The sequence below is a fragment of the Rutilus rutilus genome (assembly GCF_951802725.1).
Source record: "Rutilus rutilus genome assembly, chromosome: 1".
Taxonomy (NCBI): domain Eukaryota; kingdom Metazoa; phylum Chordata; class Actinopteri; order Cypriniformes; family Leuciscidae; genus Rutilus; species Rutilus rutilus.
The window spans coordinates 53659243-53678021 of NC_140209.1; the positions used below are offsets into that span (position 1 = coordinate 53659243).

The following is an 18779-nucleotide window of genomic DNA, read 5'->3' on the forward strand; positions in this document are numbered from 1 at the left end:
CAACTGCATCTATGCATGCAGACACTTTGCATACTGCATATTGCAGAAGAACTATGATAGTATGCGATTCCGAACACCTGTGCTGCGTGCTCTTATTTCAGAAAAGCAGGAGAAAGCTGTTTCACTGTTAAATTCAATAGCTCGCGTCCTGCTTTCGTCATCATCTCAGCTCTGATCTCCTGTGTATACACTTACACCCCAGGGAAGCGAAGCTGTGTGTTTAGGAGACTGTGTGAGAATGCTTGGGTGTGAGGGGGAAACCTGATGAAAGAAGCAGAGGAAAATAGAAGGAGCAGCTGTTAATGCATCAGCAGAAATGCGTCATCATTATGAAAGGTGGGGGCTGAGGAGAGATTTGATAAAAAGCGAAGTGCAATACATGACGGGTCAGGCAACCAGCCTGTTACCATGGAGACGCAGGAGTGGGCGGTAGAAATGCTTTTGCACGTTGCTGACCGTGTCTCTGCATGTGGTGTTGTGTATACACACATGCTCCGGTCACTGGCCACTGCCTCCTGTTCCAAAACCCACTGAGATATAGACAGCTTTATTAGGAAGCCATAGTTGTTACACCCTTTTGGTCAAAGACAGCTGCCTATGTAGGTATTATACAGCAGGGCAGCTCTTATGTTTTGGTGCAGAGCCCATCAGAGTTTTGTTTTCTTATATTTGTGTGTGTTTATACCATCCCATGTCCATTTCCGTCTCAAGACATTGACCTTTCAACCCACATGAGCAGTGACAGACGTCATATGTGGAACATGGTGTCCACAGCGACATGTGTCAGCATATCAGCAAAACAAGCCACTTCCTCCATTTCAGGACACATTGCCATTGTGGTGAAGAGTTTCGCAGATCTGAATATTCATGCACTTTTCAACTGAGAGATAGAGAGACAGCACATGCTAAACATGTGTCTTTATGTGTGTGTCTTTGTCCCTTGCTGACAGCAGGATTACAGTGAAAGTCAGATTAAATCCCAGTGGTCCAAAATGTGACACCAGCCCCTGCGGTGTCCTTATAATGACAGAGTGTGAAAAGGCCTAAATGCTGTTGGCCTGAGTCCCATCGCTTCTGCTTCATTAGCATACAGCCAATCAAACTGGACAGCTGGGAGGCATGTTTAAATGGCAACAACTTTACCTCAAGCGGACATTTCATTAATCATTATCTGGCGGAATTCTTCTTTTCAGAAAATCTGGTAGGACTAGTGTGTACAGTGTAATTATTATGCATAAGCCAATTTGATTTTAGTCGTTCCTATGTCTCTGGATTTTTAAATGCATGAATTGATCTGCATCTTTACAATAAAGATTTCATTTAATTTAGATATTTTTTTCACATTAAGCTATTGCTACAGAAGCGAGTCCTAAAGTCCAGAAATGAGTTTGCATTTCTGGATCCATTGTCCTGAAGTCAGTCGTTTTTTTTTGGTTAAATGCCTGAAATAAGGTCTGCGGTTAATGTAACTGGTCATACTTGACCCGCTCCGAGTGCGATTCGAACCGTGTCGAACCTCTTGTGGCCAGGAGAGTCAGGTTTTCTCGCACAGCTCTTATTGGCCTATGTCCGTTATGTTCACGCCCCTAAACCTCACTCCCATCCGGGTCATGGCACCAAATGCAACCGGTCCTACTCAAACCGCTCCGAGTCAGGTTTACACGCACAGCTCTTACTGGCCTACATTCGTTACATTAACACAGGGTTATTTTCATGTTTTATTCTGGAATGCCCCACTCGTAATTTTTTTTCTGTTGTGATTTTATGCGCCTTGAAAAGGCGATTGCTTACAAGTGGCTAAATGGGACTATAGGGGACATTAAACGTCATCACGGTAACCCATTCTACTCACTAGTCTGCTTTCAGAGCCTCATTGTGTTTATACTCATGCAAGTATTCTAACTCAAAATTTGCAAACTGTTCTACATTTTATATAAAGATTGATCAATTTGTTTGAAGCTTAATGGAGGTTACGCTGAAGTCGTGCGAGCATGGTGTAGTTCGTTTATAGTCTTTATATAGCTTTTTACTTCTGGAGATTGTATTTGGGCAATCAAAAGTTGTGTTAATTTGTAAAAATTAACTTATTGAATAAAACGTGTAAGTATCATAAGCTATTGTTTGTCACAGACCAGATTTTCCACAGTAATCCAAAAGCTAATTGAATAAAGCCGATTGGCTTTTTGTTAATGGAACCAGGATGAAGCTAACTTCCGGGTTGGCCTAAAAAAATACATCACCACCACTGCACTCAGACTTGAAATATTGGGCACAGGGTGCATTGACTAAGTTTTATGGTTCTTTTTTTCAATTTTGGAGCTTGGCAGTGTCAATTGCCATCCATTTTGGTGTAGGATGAATGAACAGCACAGGCAGTCTGCAATATATATATATGTATATATATATATATTTTTTTTTTCATACAGGTTTTCAATGCCATTTGAGTAAAAAGGTTTTCAATGCCATTTGGGTAAAAATAATGGCAGAATTTTTGTTTTTTGATGGAACATCCCTTTAAGATTGCGTTATCTTTTCTCAATTTACGTTTATAGCCAATCAAACTGCAGAGCTTATTTGCATACCCTCAGCTTTCATTTGACAGCCATTTCGCTGTCTCTCACTTCATTAAATGATAAAACTGTGCAACTTGCTTTTAATTATGAATAACAAATGTCATCTCATATCTAGGTTTTTTAAACCTTATACTGCATCATCATGCAGACTGTGTCTCAGTGATTCACCGCAACAAAAAAAAGAAGCAGATTTGGCTTCCATTAGCGCTGGTTTCATCATGTTTCTTCATGGACAGGTGATCTGTTCAAATGTGATGCACACCAAATCAAATTTCTGACAGCAGCTGCATGCTGCTTCACATGCTGTTATGAAACATTTAGATAACCCGTGTTATTGACTTATCAGCTGTTAATAGCCCCCAATAGTCTCTACCGTCGTAAAGACAGTGAAAATACTATTTTGTCTGGGTTTTTTTCTGGTGTTTTAATGTATTTTAGTTATTTGGCAAATTTTCTGATTTTGACTAAAGGTTACAAAGACAAACATGTTGGTAACACTTTACAATTATTAATTTGTTAACATTAGTTAACTACAAATTAGCTAGAAAAGTAAACAAGCACTGAACAATATTTCTACAGCATTTATCAATCTTAGTTAATGTTAATCTCATCATTTACTACTACATTTTTAAGATCAAAAGTGGTATCTGATAACATTAGTTAATGCACGTCATGAACATGAACATTTGTATTAACTAACTTTAAGAAAGGTTAATAAATGCAGTGAAAACATATTGTTCATTGTTAGTTAATGTTGGTTAATGAATTATCTAATGTTAACAAATGGGCCTTAATGTAAAGTTTTACCATCATTTTTTTCTTCTGTGGATTAATTTGCACGGATTAATTGTTAACCACAAGGCTAGAAATGTGCATATAGGGCCAATTTTGATTTCATGCGGACTGTAAAGGTAAAGTCAGTAACACTATATTTTACAGTGTCCTTGTTACATGTAAATTGTAGTTACTGTAGTATTAACTATAAATTATTCATAATTACATGCAACTAACCCTAAACCAAACCCTAATCCTGGCATTAGACAGTACATGTAGTTAATTATTATTACTCAGTACTTAAATGTATAATTAAACTGTAACATGGACACCTTAAATCAAATTGTAACCAGGTTTTAAACCATAAATGGGAAGAAATGGATCTGATTATTGACAGATGGGAAAATACATCTTTGGTTTGGATCCACTTATGCACTAAAGGCACATAAATAACACATTTCACCTTTAAACATTGTCAGTGAGCCTTCATGCACTGAAGTGTGTTTGTGCACCCCAGGTGGTTCCCCGCTGAGTGAGCTGTCATGGCCATCCTCTCTGGCGGTGGTGGCTGTCTCCTTCTCTGGCCTCTTCACGTTTGTCTTCCTCATGCTCGCCTGCCTGTGCTGCAAGAAAGGGGACATCAGCTTCAAGGTGAGATCTCAGTTCTCATTAGTCATTTCATCCATCAAAACAGCCCCCCAAATTAAAGGAAGATGAGAAATTAATGTCTTCTCCGGCACCTCATCCTAATGTTTTATAGGCACGTCATTCAGTCTTTTTTTATAGCAACCTATTATCATTTTTGTTTGATGTCACCTTGTTTCTTCCCAGAATTACATCATGTCATTCTGCCTGCTAGGTCTGATTTGTCCTTCTAGTCATGTACGCATGTACTGTACCTACAAAGCCTCACAAAGAAAACGTCAATCTTGCGGCGCTTTCCAGTGCAAAACAAAAAAATCTTTTTTTTACTTCATTTAGAAGATTAAAGCCTCCACTTAATTCTGACCATCATAGTTTTAGCTACTTCTGTATTGTGCATCCTGAATTGTGCATTTCTGAAATAAACTATGAATCCAAAGCATCATGGTACAAATAGTGTGTTTGGTAGATGTTTGGTAGAGTATATCCAGTATAAAGATACCAATCTAAAAAGTCTTGATATGCTGTCATACATTATGCATCATAATATATCTGAGTATTGTGATTTTAGCTTAGCTTTTTCAAGTGGAGTCACCCATATGCATCGCATTCATTTCAGGTGGGATGCTGCGTTATAAGACAGCTGCCCATGTAGGCAGCGGGGCAGCTCACTAAGTTTAGGAACAGAGCCATAGCATTTCTTTGTGAAGTATGGCACATCGAACCCAGCATGGCTCTGATACATGGGGTGATTTTGAACCTAACAGAAATAGGTTTAGCTCAAGAACAATAATTTGAGGGAGCATGGATGTTTGACAGAGATATGAACAGACAGACTGAGGGATAAGTTGTTATTAGATTTGGTTTTGGTACACACAGTTGAGGATTAATGTATCAGAATAAACAGGCTGTTTATGTCCTCATGAAAGCAACAGTGGGAGAATGGCACATCATAAGACCCATCGCAGCACACAGCTACAGTCTGTTAATATGCTGCTCATAAAGCCCGGCGTCTGTACTGTCTGATTTTAATAGGATCGTCTGCTCTTAGTGACTCTGTGAGTGGGTGGATGGTTTGTCCATGTCTGTCCCACACTGGGCTGTCTGTGGCAGACTGTGAACGTGATTCAAGTCCAGGGATCACAATGGCACAGATAATTACCATGGCATTTGGTTATCTGTGCAAATCGCGGGGATGCCACCCTGTGGAGAGTCTGTCCATGTTCGTATGGGTGTTCAAACAGAAAACAAGCTGACCTCTATAGAAAGTAACAGAAAACATGGACCGAGGTGGGATTGATACTAGCAAATTAGAGATGTGCATTGTTGTGTGTGAATTTCTAGCTTTACCACCTCTTTCTAGCTCATTAAACCAGCACTTAAGCCTCTAATTGTGTTATTAGTACATTGTACATTTCTAAATAAAATTGTTATTGTGATATTAGTGCAATTGTCATATCACGCAGACTGCGATTTAATGAAATAAGTATGTGTGCTCCAGAGTGGCACTGCTCATCTAGATGTGCAATAAACAAACAAAATGAAAACAAAGGACTGGGAGACACAGAACATGAAGAATCCAGAGGCCCATGGAGAGGAGGCATGACTGGAGATTGAGGCAGATTGGGGAGCAAGGGCAGAGCAAGTGGCCAGGGCAGAGCAGATGGAGATGAAGACCACCACGGCTGAGCTAAAACAGAGAGCACGGAGAGGTTAAAAACGGCCCTTCGTGGTCATTACAGGAAGCTTGGAGGGCTTCCATTCATAGATGGCCTCCATGACCATGTCAATGCAGACAGAGAGTTCAGGAACGACCTCTGTGGTCGTGTCAGGACAGACATAAGCTTCAAAGATGATCTCCGTGGTCGTGTCAGGGCAAACAGAGGGTTCAAAGGTGGGCTCCTTGGCCATAACAGGGCAGGCACAGGGTTCAGGAGCAGTTGGCTCCACCTCGAGAGGATCAGTATTGGTTGACGGTGCCTTGGGAGAAGCTGGAGAAGTGTGTGTAACCCAAATACACAAGATGGCAGCTGCCATGACAGGAACCACAGCCGATGGTGGGAGGACCTCCGGGACCACCGGACTCGGGGACCACTGGACATGGAAGTACTGGGACCACCCACTCTGGACCACTGGACTTGAATGCGCTGAGACCACCGGACTTGGACCATCGGACTTGGATGCACGGAGACCACCGGACTTGGACCACCGGACTTGGATGCACTGAGACCTTCAGACTTGGAAGTGCTGAAAGCACCAGACTTGGAAGCACTGGAGGGGAGTAAGGCACAGAGCCGCCCACCCCTCTCCCACCAAAAAAGTGTTTAGGGGAAGGGTCCTCCTCTACCTCCACCATAGTGAAGGGGGATCCACTTAACTGGAGGGTGTAACCCAGGAATTCAACCAGCGACCCTCAAGGATCATCACAGAGAAGTATAGATTGGAAATGATTATTGAGTCTGTAGTAATAAAAGTCAATGAGGAAATCTGGGAATTCTGTTAAATGTGCAATGTCCAAAACGTCTCTGGTGTGGTCCTCAAGGGAATTTCTATATGCCTTGATGGCGCCAATTAAACGGATTGCTGGATCCATTTGTAGGTTAATCGTTACGTTACGAGGGAGGATGAAGATGACAGGAGAGGCGAGAATCCAAAGGAAAATAAACAAACAAAATGAAAACAAAGGACTGGGAGACACAGGACACGAAGAATCCAGAGAATAAGGGAGATCCAACACAACCAACAATACCAAAACAGGCCAAAACAATGACTGACAAAGAACAAGAGAAACACAAGGGCTATATATATATATATATGAAACAATGGGAAACAATGGGGAACACAAAACAGGAACAAGGAACAAGGAACAAATCGAGGTGAAAAACTACAACTAACATGACACAGGAAGTGAAACAAAATTCCAAAGACAAACAAAAAGATCACGACACCTATTGTGACGTATATTCGGCTTCACGAACAAGAAAAAAATATATAGGACTTGATTTTGTCCATGGATAATTGATTGGATGGTTGTGGTTTGCTATCTTACAGTGTGTGAGTGACAGGTTGTCCCGCCTTATTTTGCATGTAAAAAAAAAAGAAAAAGATGTGCACAGATAAATGATTTATAATAAATACTGCAGTATTCCATAAAAAATAAGACTTGTGGTGACATCAATATTAATATTGTATTCTTTTTCCAGCTTTTTCAATTATTTTTCATTTGGCACTCTTCAAAAAACAAACAAAAAACACCCCACTCATTCTAGGATGATTAATTAATTCCAAATATAGCTATTCAAGTCATCTCGTGAACATTGCTGTATTTCTTCATATTGCAATATTTATCGGTTCGATTATTTTCTTTATCTATCAGCGCCGTCAAGGATTCTCAGCCCTTTCAGTCGAGAATGCACATCTGTGGGATCTGATCTGAGGTCAAGCTTCTTTAAAGTTTATTGTTCAGGTGTCAGCTTATATTTATTTGCAGACAATGGTAAAGGTGGTTTACCTCTTATCTTATTATCTCCTTATCTCATCATGACATACATGACGTTTGTCGACCCCACACTATACTGGTCGCAAAACTATTGCAGTTTTTTCCAATATTGTGCAGCCCTAATGTATGGAAGCTTGTTTCCGCCACAAAAAAAAAAAAAAAAAAAAAAAGATAATTGCGACTTTTTATCTCACAATTGCGAGTTTACATCTCGCAATTCTGACTTTATTTCTCATAGAAATAAGTCACGAGATATAAAGTCAGAATTGCGTGTTATAAAGTCAGAATTCTGAGATATAAAGTCAGAATTGCGAGATATAAAGTCGCAATTGCGTCTTATAAAGTCAGAATTCTGACTTTTTTTCTCGCAATTGCGACTTTATATCACGCAATTGGGAGATATAAAGTCAGAATTGCATGATATAAAGTCGCAATTGCGTGTTATAAAGTCAGAATTGTGAGATATAAACTATTCTGTAAAAAAAAAAATTCTCTTTTTTCTTAGAATTGGACTTTATATCTCACAATTCCGAGAAAAGATGTCAGAATTGCGAGATATAAACTCGCAATTATGTGTTATAAAGTCAGAATTGCGTGATATAAAGTCAGAATTCTGAGATATAAAGTCAGAATTGCGTGATATAAAGTCGCAATTGCGAGAAAAAAAGTCAGAATTCTGACTTTATAAGACGCAATTGCGACTTTATATCTCGCAATTCTGACTTTATATCTCAGAATTCTGACTTTATATCTCAGAATTCTGACTTCATTTCACACAATTCTGACTTTATATCTCGCAATTCTGAGAAATAAAGTCAGAATTGCGAGATGTAAACTCGCAATTGTGAGATAAAAAGTCGCAATTATCTTTTAAAATGTTTTATTCAGTGGCGGAAACAAGCTTCCATACTAATGTGATATATAGTAAAACTTCAAATAATTGTAGCAAAATACTTATAAATACTTATCATTAATTTTGACAAATGATGATTAATTAAAGGTATAGTGGAGGATCTTTCCGAATTTTAGATAAGACCCGCCCTCTCCACTTTTTAAAAATAAGTTTGATTGATTCACCAGAATGATTGACAATTAGGAGGACCAATAGTATAGGTGATCCACCCGGAAGTAAAAAATCCTCCGCTATACCTTTAATTAATCTAAATATTTAGATATGTAGATATGTAGATATATAATATGTAAAATATTTTCTGACTGGAAATAATACAATTATTATTAAACTCCACTCTATAGTGGCAATAGGCCTAATTAAGTTTAATTTGTTTTAATTTCAGTCCCCTGTTGCTTACCATATTTGAAATTCAATAACTGAATTGACATTTAAAAGGCATCTCAATTCTGAATGGTGCACAACCACTGTACCCTGGTAGAACCGTAGTATGTTTCTGTAAGGGAACACATGCCGAATAAATCTCTCAAATAATGCCCAGTAACATTGCCAAGGAGTGGGTGGCATTTGCAGTAGCATGTGGGACCAGACCGCATCTTTTCATCCTGATTTCACATGTGTCTCTGTAACAGACAGCCATGTTGGTATTAAATGTGACTAAAGCCTCTTTAGGGATTGTGTGTGTGTTTATATTGTGAACGAGAAGCGCACACTGCTGATGGAGTGAGACAGCTGCTCTTCCTGAATGGAAAACAGCCCTCGCTCCCCGGAGCTACAACTATTGCTGGAGTCTAATTGAAATGAGTTGGCTGCTTCACACTAGCGTACTTTTCATCAAGATGTTTGAGGTTCTGTTGGGAAGAAACTGATTGTGTGGCTGCAGTCCACGAGGGTCTGACATCCTGTGCCAATAGCAAACTGGCACTGAAAAACATGCTGCATGCTTTCTCATGGACACTTGCTGTCTACTGTCCATGTATGTCAATAGACATTTGTCATAGTACATTTGACTGTTTAGCTTTGACAGTTAAGTCTCTGCTGGTAGATGCCATAACCACGCCATTATGCAGGTAAACGGCATGTTTTATTTTACTATGCAATAAATAAATGGCATAGAAAAACAAAAAACTACAACATAATAAGCTATTAATATTTTGTTGGTTCTCTCTTGTTTTTGCATGTTCATCATTTCTTAGCCTGACCGAAATTTTTATCTGCACAATTTATTGCGTTATCACAAATAAAACAACTGACTCCAATCACAACTACGCAATACGCTTACAAAATCTCACAAACGTTTTATAATATTTGAATAAAGGGTGAATATGTACATTTCCCTAGACCGGAAACATCACTTTTGGACACTGCTGTATACATACAGAATTTCATATTGAACAGAGTCGGACTCGAACAAAGTTGTATTTGCATGATTGTTAAAATATTGTACAATATTGTAGTTCTTATTGAACTAACATACAGACAATTAATAAGGGGAAATGAATAAAGAAATAAAAAGATTTTTGCTGCTTAATATTTTTGTGGAAACTTTGATGAATAGCAAGTTCAAAGTTATTTGAAATAGAAATCTTTTGTAACATTATAAATGTCTTGAAATCTTAAAAGGATGTGGTAGAGAGGAGCAGGCCAACATTTTCCAGCCTCGTGTTATTCTCTTCATCCATCATGCACATGAAACGCATGGAAGCAGTTGCTCACTTCAAATTAAAGTTTTTATCGACTGCCGGTGAATAAAGATAAACTGCTCCCTCCTCTTCAAATATGTCCTGTTAGCACTTTAGTAATGCACACATAATGAATGAATAACAGATTGAAGTATGAAATATTTAGATGGACTGTGTGAATTAAGAAAATTACTTTGCACCCTCAAGTGGTTCGAAATGATATTGCATCAGTTTGCCTCACAGCCATTCACTGTCGATGATAAACACCCTGTAAAGATTTCAGTAAAGATTTTCTATTGAGAGCTTGTTTTACATTGGAAGTGGCAAAAGAAGATTACATTTTATAATACAAATAGAAACTACACACAACTAGTACCAGAATTAAATAAACTAGCTGTCTCATACAATGCTGTATACACAATCAAAGCTACTTTTAATGCAGGAAAAAGGCGATCTTCCCATCTTATGCCTGAAAAATAGAGAAACTGCTGTTTTTCCTACCTCAGCAAATCCGATTTTAGTCAGAGAACAATTGTAACATTACAAACTGAAAGATTGCACTTCTTAAAATAGGAGAGGCACTACGGCATAAGATAAGAGTGTGCTGTTCATTGTAATCAGACATACAATGAATATGAGGATATGCAAGCACAGAGAAATATTTTCCTTTAAGTTAGGGACAAAAGTCACAATTGAAGAACTGTCTCCCGTTCAGTTCATGAGTATAGGAATGTAAATTCAATTGGAATTTCAATTGAATTGACAGAAAAAGAATTTCATGAATTACAATTAATAGAAGTTCATTACAGTCACGCAGCAGATGCTCACAACTGCTCCTTTCTGTCGACAGCAAAACTTATGGAAAGAGGCTGAATGCCTTTATCTTACTTGATATAAAACAAAGACACTTAAGGGACACTTTGGTCTTAATATTGGAACTGCCACAAATTTCATCTTACATCATACAATACAATGTATTTTTTTGCTTGTTTGTAATTTAAACAAAAAAGACTAAAAAAAGCTACAGTAAAAATACAAAGTTCTGTCATGAAACTCTAGATGGAGCAGGCTCATAGATCCTCAACTCAATCTGCTTGCAATCAGATCATTTTCTATAGGGCACAGCTGATTGGTTCCTGCTGTATCAGTAGCCAATGAGTTCGCTGCTCAAACTTCAAATACATGGCCAGTATTTTCTGTAGCAGTGCAGCATGCTTTCAGAAACCCTCCAACTTTCCCAGCTCCACCTGTATGGATCTGCTACGGGTAATTCCTGCACGCTATATTGTACAGCAACAGCATGTCTTACTTGCTCACAGCAGTGTGCCGTGTATGTATTGGCAGTAGCAAGTTCCTGTACTTGTTCTGCAGCAGCAGAAATAACCAAAAGCAAGAGCAATAACAGCAAATAAATAACAAATAGTTTAAAATGTCATTATATGTAATTTTACTGTAAAATACTACATCTACTACTTTCTACATTTTATGATTAAATATAGTTAGAGGACATTCCCAGAAGCTTTAATTTAGTGATTTAATGTGCAATATTTACATAAAGCTAAAAAAAAAAAAAAATACTGTATATAATGAAATATTTCAAATTAAATACAAATTTCTGCAGACAGCATTTTGAATACTGAAATATTACTTACTTTAAATTCAAGTTATACCATGGTCTGTCTGAATACTCGATTCTGATTGAAGCAGTTCTGTATTAATGCGCGGTTTTCGTTGAAACACACACACACACACACATACGTCACTATACATATATATATATATAAGAATTTTGCATCCTGTTTACTACCAAAATCTAAATCTTGAATTCACGTTGGTTATGGCACAGATTCAATACTAAAATTCAATTCCCCGACACAGATGCTCAACAATAGTCAGACTGTGTGAGAATGAGCCAATATGTGTAGCTGTGGGAGCTGAATACCCTTAGGTTATTGGGTTCAAGCAAATGATTGCTCAATTTTCGAAATGTGGCATCCAGCGTTCACAATACAAGAAATAACACACGAGAGGCTTTCATCTGCCATCATACTGTGACAAAAGAGACCATTAAAATTCCATATTAATTTCCCAGAATGCATAAAGTAATAGTGCTGAAGTAATACAGTCACTCTAAATTTCCTGCTTGTGTCTGAATTGTGTCATTGATTCTCTGTGCTTTTGTTCCCTGCAGGAGTTTGAAAATACAGAGGGGGAGGAGGGCCAAGCTAACCTTTCCACTTTAGCCTCCCCCAGCTCTCAGAATGACCCCGAGGTTTATATCCTGCCTCTCACGGAGGTCTCACTACCTGTGTCCAAACAGCCCGGCAAGTCATGTAAGAATTGTATCGTTTTGTTCATTGTTTACTTACCCAACACAAAAGGAGATGTTTTGAAGAATGTGTTTTTTCATGGAACCAGTGCTGGTCATGTGATTCAACATGTAGCCAACCATGAGAAGGCTGCTCAAGTTGACATGTTTTAATGGAAAACATGATTTAAAGTAGACTTACTGCCTAATACTAAGTCCGTTTTAGTTCGAAAAAGTTCAAAGAAGTTTGAAATCGCTAAGCAGTGATATAGTGTTAGCAAACATCCCAACGCCACCTGTACTGCTGAGAGCTGCATTAGTTGAATATGTAAATATGTGCTGCGCTCTTTCCTCTTAATAACAAAATAAACACACAACAAAAATGACAGCGGTGAGAAAACTTCAGCTTCAAAGCATCTGATCATAGAGACGTGGATATGTTTGCATGAGTCCAGTCCAGTCGCATTTTTTTATACCCCTTTATACAATATACTGCTTTAAACTAAGCAAGCAACTTTGCTGTATTAAACATTAAACAAACAGCGCATTGACGCTTTCAATTAGAATTTCAACTTTAATTTGTAGTATAAAGCAGCTCTCCAGTGTGTTCATGCTTTTACTCGTGAATGACTGCGACGGACTGAACAGAAGAAATTAACCAAAGACGACTTTCACGTCAAAGAAGGCGGAGCCTCAGAGCCACACCCACCTATTACGTAATCGCCAAGGACCAGTGGTAGTTTAAAGGGATAGTTCACTTTGAAATTAATTTTTGATATGTTTTAGCTTACCTCAAGGGCATCCAAGATGTAGGTGTCTTTGTTTCCGCAGTGGTTTCAATTTTTATATTTTTAGGTCAAACCGTTCTTGTCTGTCAGTCATATAATGCAGGTCGATGGTCACTGGCTCAAAACACAAGCACAGAGTCCAAATTAAAACAATTCCCCATCGTCCAAATGAAACAATTCCCCATCATAAGTACACATTGATGGCCTAAGACACGAAACGAGCGGTTTGTGTGAGAAAACGAACCGTATTTATATCGTTGTTATCTCTTGAAAACAGCACACGTCCAAATGATCTGACGGCGCGGGCGGGTATAGATATATACATAGATGTCGCCTTGGCTACGGTTTCGTTCCAATGAACTGCAGTAGCGAAGGCGACATCTAGTGTATACGTCTATACCCGCCAGCGGGCGGGTATAGATATATACACTAGATGTCGCTTGGCTACGATTTCGTTCCAATGAACTGCAGTAGCCAAGGCGACATCTATGTATATATCTATACCCGCCCGCGCCGTCAGATCATTTGGACGTGTGCTGTTTTCAAGAGATAACAACGATATAAATACGGTTCGTTTTCTCACACAAACCGCTCGTTTCGTGTCTTAGGCCATCAATGTGTACTTATGATGGGGAATTGTTTCATTTGGACGATGGGGAATTGTTTTAATTTGGACTCTGTGCTTGTGTTTTGAGCCAGTGACCATAGACCTGCATTATATGACTGACAGACAAGAACGGTTTGACCTAAAAATATAAAAATTGAAACTACTGCGGAAACAAAGACACCTACATCTTGGATGCCCTTGAGGTAAGCTAAAACATATCAAAAATTAATTTCAAAGTGAACTATCCCTTTAAAGGTGTTTACCAGCCGGAGTGAACTTTTCTGGAAAGCAGTTTTAAACTCTTGAAACGAACTTTGTTTTGGCCTGATTTTGTCCGAAATGGTTCATTCTTCGATTTCGTTTGAAGTATATCAGGGCCTTAATGGACACTGTGTGTTAACAGAAGTGTTTATAGCTCATCATTGTCAACAATGTGCATTCACACATTGCAGGCTTGGTTGCGTTTCTCATTAACAAACAATACTGGAAGTGAAGTGCCACACTACGCTGATATTTGTCCCTCACATTCCTAATGGCCTTGTGACAGGAAGAGTAAAGAACAGGACCTCTCTCTGTGCCCATTGTGAACGGATGGTTCCGGAAAAAAGAGCAATGGCCTTGTTTATGTTCTCACAGTGCAAAGAGGGGTGGAGAGCGAACCGTCTCTGGAAGCAGAACACACATCTGTCAGTTGCATAATGCGCCGTGAGATTGGCCCAGAGGACTCCTGGCATGATGGATGCATGTGAACTGGACTGCAGAAAGGAAAAGAAGTTATTAATGCATGGAGCACTTGAGAGTACAGATGGAAATGAAGCTGTTTTTACCAACAATATTTCAACAGATATGAAACAGATGTGTCCTAAACCCAGATTGAGTAAAACCTTTTCCTCTCTTTAGAAGAGATAAATTGATTCATATTTGGGGTTGAAGGTTTTTTTAAAAGAAATTAATACTTTTATTCAGCTAGGACACATTCAATTAATAAAGTGACAAGACATTTATGTTACGAAAGATTTCAATATTAAATGATTTTCTTTTGAACTTTCAAAGAATAAAACAAAGTATCACTCAAAAATATTAAGCAGCACAACTGTTGTCAACATTGATAATAATCAGAAATGTTTCTTGAGCATCAAATCATCACATTAGAATGATTTCTGAAGGATCATGTGACACTGAAGACTGGAGTAATGATGCTGAACATTCAGCTTTGATCACAGGAATAAATTACATTTTAAAATACATTCATATAGAAAACAATTATATTATTTCACAATATTTCAGTTAATTTTTGGTTAAAAAAAATGCAGCCTTGGTGAACATAAGAGAGACATTCAACAACAATTTTTTTGGCATATTCGTCTTTTTTGTAGCCTTAACACCAAAAACAAAACGTGATTCAAAAACAACCCAGATAGTAACATAGTGTTGGCTCAGATCCGGCCACCATCTGGGCCGTGTGGAATCCACATGTACCAGATGCAGGCCGGATCTGGGCCGACACTATGTTGCTGTCTGGGAATCCTGATCCAAACCATATTAATTTTTTGCAGTCTCAATCTGAACACCTAGATGAGTAGTTTTTCATAATTTGGGACATAACGTCTATGCAACATAATTGAAAGTGCCCAATATTGTCTGTGTCATTTTTACTAACTCTATAGTCATATGACATTTAGAGAATAAGTCAACAAGTCCATCCTATCTTTCCAAACCAATGATGCACTGCTGCCGATGTAGATACACCAGACGCTGATACATGTACACTGTTGAACAAACTGATCTGATTTAATTACTTGCAAAATGACAGCATTGATTGGTGATTGATTGGTTGAACAGCCAATCCTAAACATCAGATTTGAAAAACAAGCCTTAGTGGGATATTTACCATCTGAATAGTCACCTACAACCTTAGCAGTTGCATAGTAACACCCTGGCCACCGCTCACAATGGCCTGGCATAATGGCAGTGAGTTTTGCACAGGCAAACAACAATCACATTTTCTTAAGGAATGATACAAATCTACTGAGTTTATTACATATAATTTTGCATCAAGTCAAACCCAATAGCTCAATGGCTGACTGTCGTGGGTGAATCCGTGCGAGTCAGGTTTTCTCCCTATGACTCAGACACTGTCTGCGTAGAGCTTCAGAGGAGGGTGGGGGAGACAGCGGGATGCTGGAATGAAAGCAGGGATTGGACAAAAGAGTTTTAGGAGTCAGCCAATAGCCTCTGGACTGTTCGTCGCCCGTGGTTACGGCCATGTGATTGGTCCAGGTGTTGCAGAGCGAGAGGGTAGCACTGAGTCCCTCGTGATATTGAGAAGGGCTCGGTCATGGTTGGACCGCTCCCTTTCCGTCCTCCCCCTCTTCCTCCTCTTCATCCTCAATCATTTTGTATGAATGCAAAGAGCCGGAAATTAACACTTGACTGAATGCAATGAAGTAAAACCCCCACAATTGAATGTCCCTGGTGTTTTTTCACTCCTAAACTACATTTCCAGGTTTTCACTGACTGTGACATAAGCTTCAATCTGAAAGAGGTTGAGCATGGAGAATCAGAGAAAAAGGGTCTCACGGTTATGTCCATAAACAGCAAATTAATTCAAAGAAGCATATAGAACATTTAAGGCAGGGTTTCTCAACTCTGACCCTGTTGTTTAGGGTTGGAGCTAAACTCTGCAGGACAGTGGACCCTTGAGGGACGGTTGAGAAACCCTGGTTTAAGGGAAACATTTCTATCACTTATTTCCCCTGGGAATTGAACCCAACATTCTCTACCAATTGTTGAGCGAGTATGGAACAAACATAGTAACTGTATATGTCACAATATAAAACGTGAGACTTAATTTTGTTAATTGGGAATTGATTGGATCACTCGATTGTTGACATTTGCTAATAGTTGCAATTTTCACGTTAATCATTCAGAATGAACTGAAACATTCCACAAAAATATAAGTATCGTCAAATTAGATTTTATTACGACGTTACATTTTCTGGAATTTCAACAAAATTGTTTTATATATTTCATAACCAAGTGGTAATGACTATTTTGGGGGAATTTAGTAAATAACAAACTGTTTATTAAAGCTACATCATTTGATTAGATCATGTTCTCTTTTTATTTGGAACTTAGACAAAATATATTTATTAATAAATTACTGACAAAAACAGCTTGACTTTATATACAATATCACTTTAGTTAAAGGTAGGATAGGCAATGTTTTTCATGAACATTTTGGTTATACTGTTTTAAACACTCTTCACATCCCGATATAAATCAATAATAGAAGTGGTCTAAATATTAAAACGCACACATATATTCTGTGGAAGTCTCAGGACCAAATTTTTTTTCGTCCAATCATTGCATTCGGTCCGAAAGCAATGATAGGATGTCCTACCTGCCTGTCAACATATGTATTTGCATACCTCCTACGCCATCAGTGCAAAAATGAGGCTATGAAGAGTTGAACACAGACAGTCACCAAGCGTCGCAAACCAAAGCGAGATTATGCTGCGTTCACGCCATGCTGTAATTACCGTAATTAAGAGATGGCAACCCATCTCTTTGGAATTGTGTTTTAATGGAAAAACTATGGGTGGGTGGGATCTCATGCTTTCAAAACTAGCTTGTTATTGCTAGCCTCTCCCAAATTGCGTACCCTACCTTTAAAGACTAAACTGCAAAATGAATATCATACACAAATTCAAAGGTGTTAAAATAGCTAATAGATCACCCATGTTGATGCGGAAAGTCGAGACATTGCTCAATGCCCATGAGCAACTAAAACCTGCTTACCGTTGTGCCAAACAACACTCCTTAATAAGTTCATCCTCATCATATTAGACATGTCCTATCTGTATTTTCACATCACTCCATATTTCTTTGTCTCTCTTTCAAAAGATGTAAATAATGTACGCCATCCTTTGCAATACATATCCTAAACGGTGTAGTAAAATCTGTAATGGCTGACACATTTCTAACTTTGCATGGTATATACTGTCATTCAGCTCTATTTATCTACCATGCTGGTTCTATACCAGAATCAACACCGTTATAAATAAATCGACAAATCTGATGTAGGAATATTTTCTCTTCCATATTGAAAGTTCACGAAAAAAAAAAAAAAAAATCATCTCAGCACCTTTGAAATCCCCTCATTCAGTTAAGTTTGCCATTTTACTCGTTCTGAAATCTTTTGTTGACATATTAAGTAGAATTTCTCTTCCAGCCCATGTGCAATCATAGGCCAGCCTGGGTCTTCTCGTGCAATTGTGCTGCGTTTTAATGCATTTTTAACATGGCCCAGGGCTGCTGTGGGAATACCAGGAGTGGGACGGGAATGCACAACTCACAAATTCCACAGAAATCATATAAAAGGCCAGTTCAAGTCTGCTGAAGAAAAGAGAGATAGTTGTGTGTCAGGAATGGGAGGTGGAGGGGGGTCATTTCTGTGACAATCCTGGCTCTGAGCAGCAGAGAATGGGCCTTGTGTCTGGACTGGTACTGGGGTACCAGGCGCTGCTGCTCTGCGGACAAAAGCCACAATGTAACTGTGGCGGGGAGTGTGAGGGGCTGGAATGAGAAGCTTCTGGAACGCTGCAGAGGAGGAGAACAGTTTAGTGCATTAATACAGGGATGGGTCTGTGAGACGCACACTGTGAGACCTGCTCGTAGCGCAGGAGGAGGTGTGTGGGGGGGCTCGTGTTAATGACAGAGGTCTTTCTGCTGCTCACAGTGCTTTATTTGTTTACAATTGCCCCTATAGTCTTGCTGAGATAGACAGAGGGAAGGAGGGAAGGGAAGGGCAGAGGAGCGAGGGTCATTATGTGCTCATGGCATTGCTTGCGTGAGCAGATGCATTTGGCATGTGCGGAGCTGCGCGGCAGACATACGTCCAGCTCCTGGTGGGGCTGAGGGACACTTGGCACTTTAAACACTGATCTCAGCTAGAGTCGCTAGTTTTACCACAGCTTCAAGTTGAGTTGGCTCC

At 39.0% G+C, this 18779-nt stretch overlaps 1 protein-coding gene across 2 annotated transcripts in view; it reads left to right on the plus strand.

Moving 5' to 3' along the window:
• Window positions 1–18779, plus strand: part of aatka (apoptosis-associated tyrosine kinase a) — a 57002-nt gene that overhangs the window by 26856 nt on the left and 11367 nt on the right. For both annotated transcript variants that reach the window (XM_084417326.1, XM_084417327.1), the window contains exons 2-3: window positions 3865–3998; window positions 12272–12413. In XM_084417326.1, coding sequence (XP_084273452.1) covers window positions 3865–3998; window positions 12272–12413 — 276 coding nt within the window. The remainder of the gene's footprint in view (window positions 1–3864; window positions 3999–12271; window positions 12414–18779) is intronic.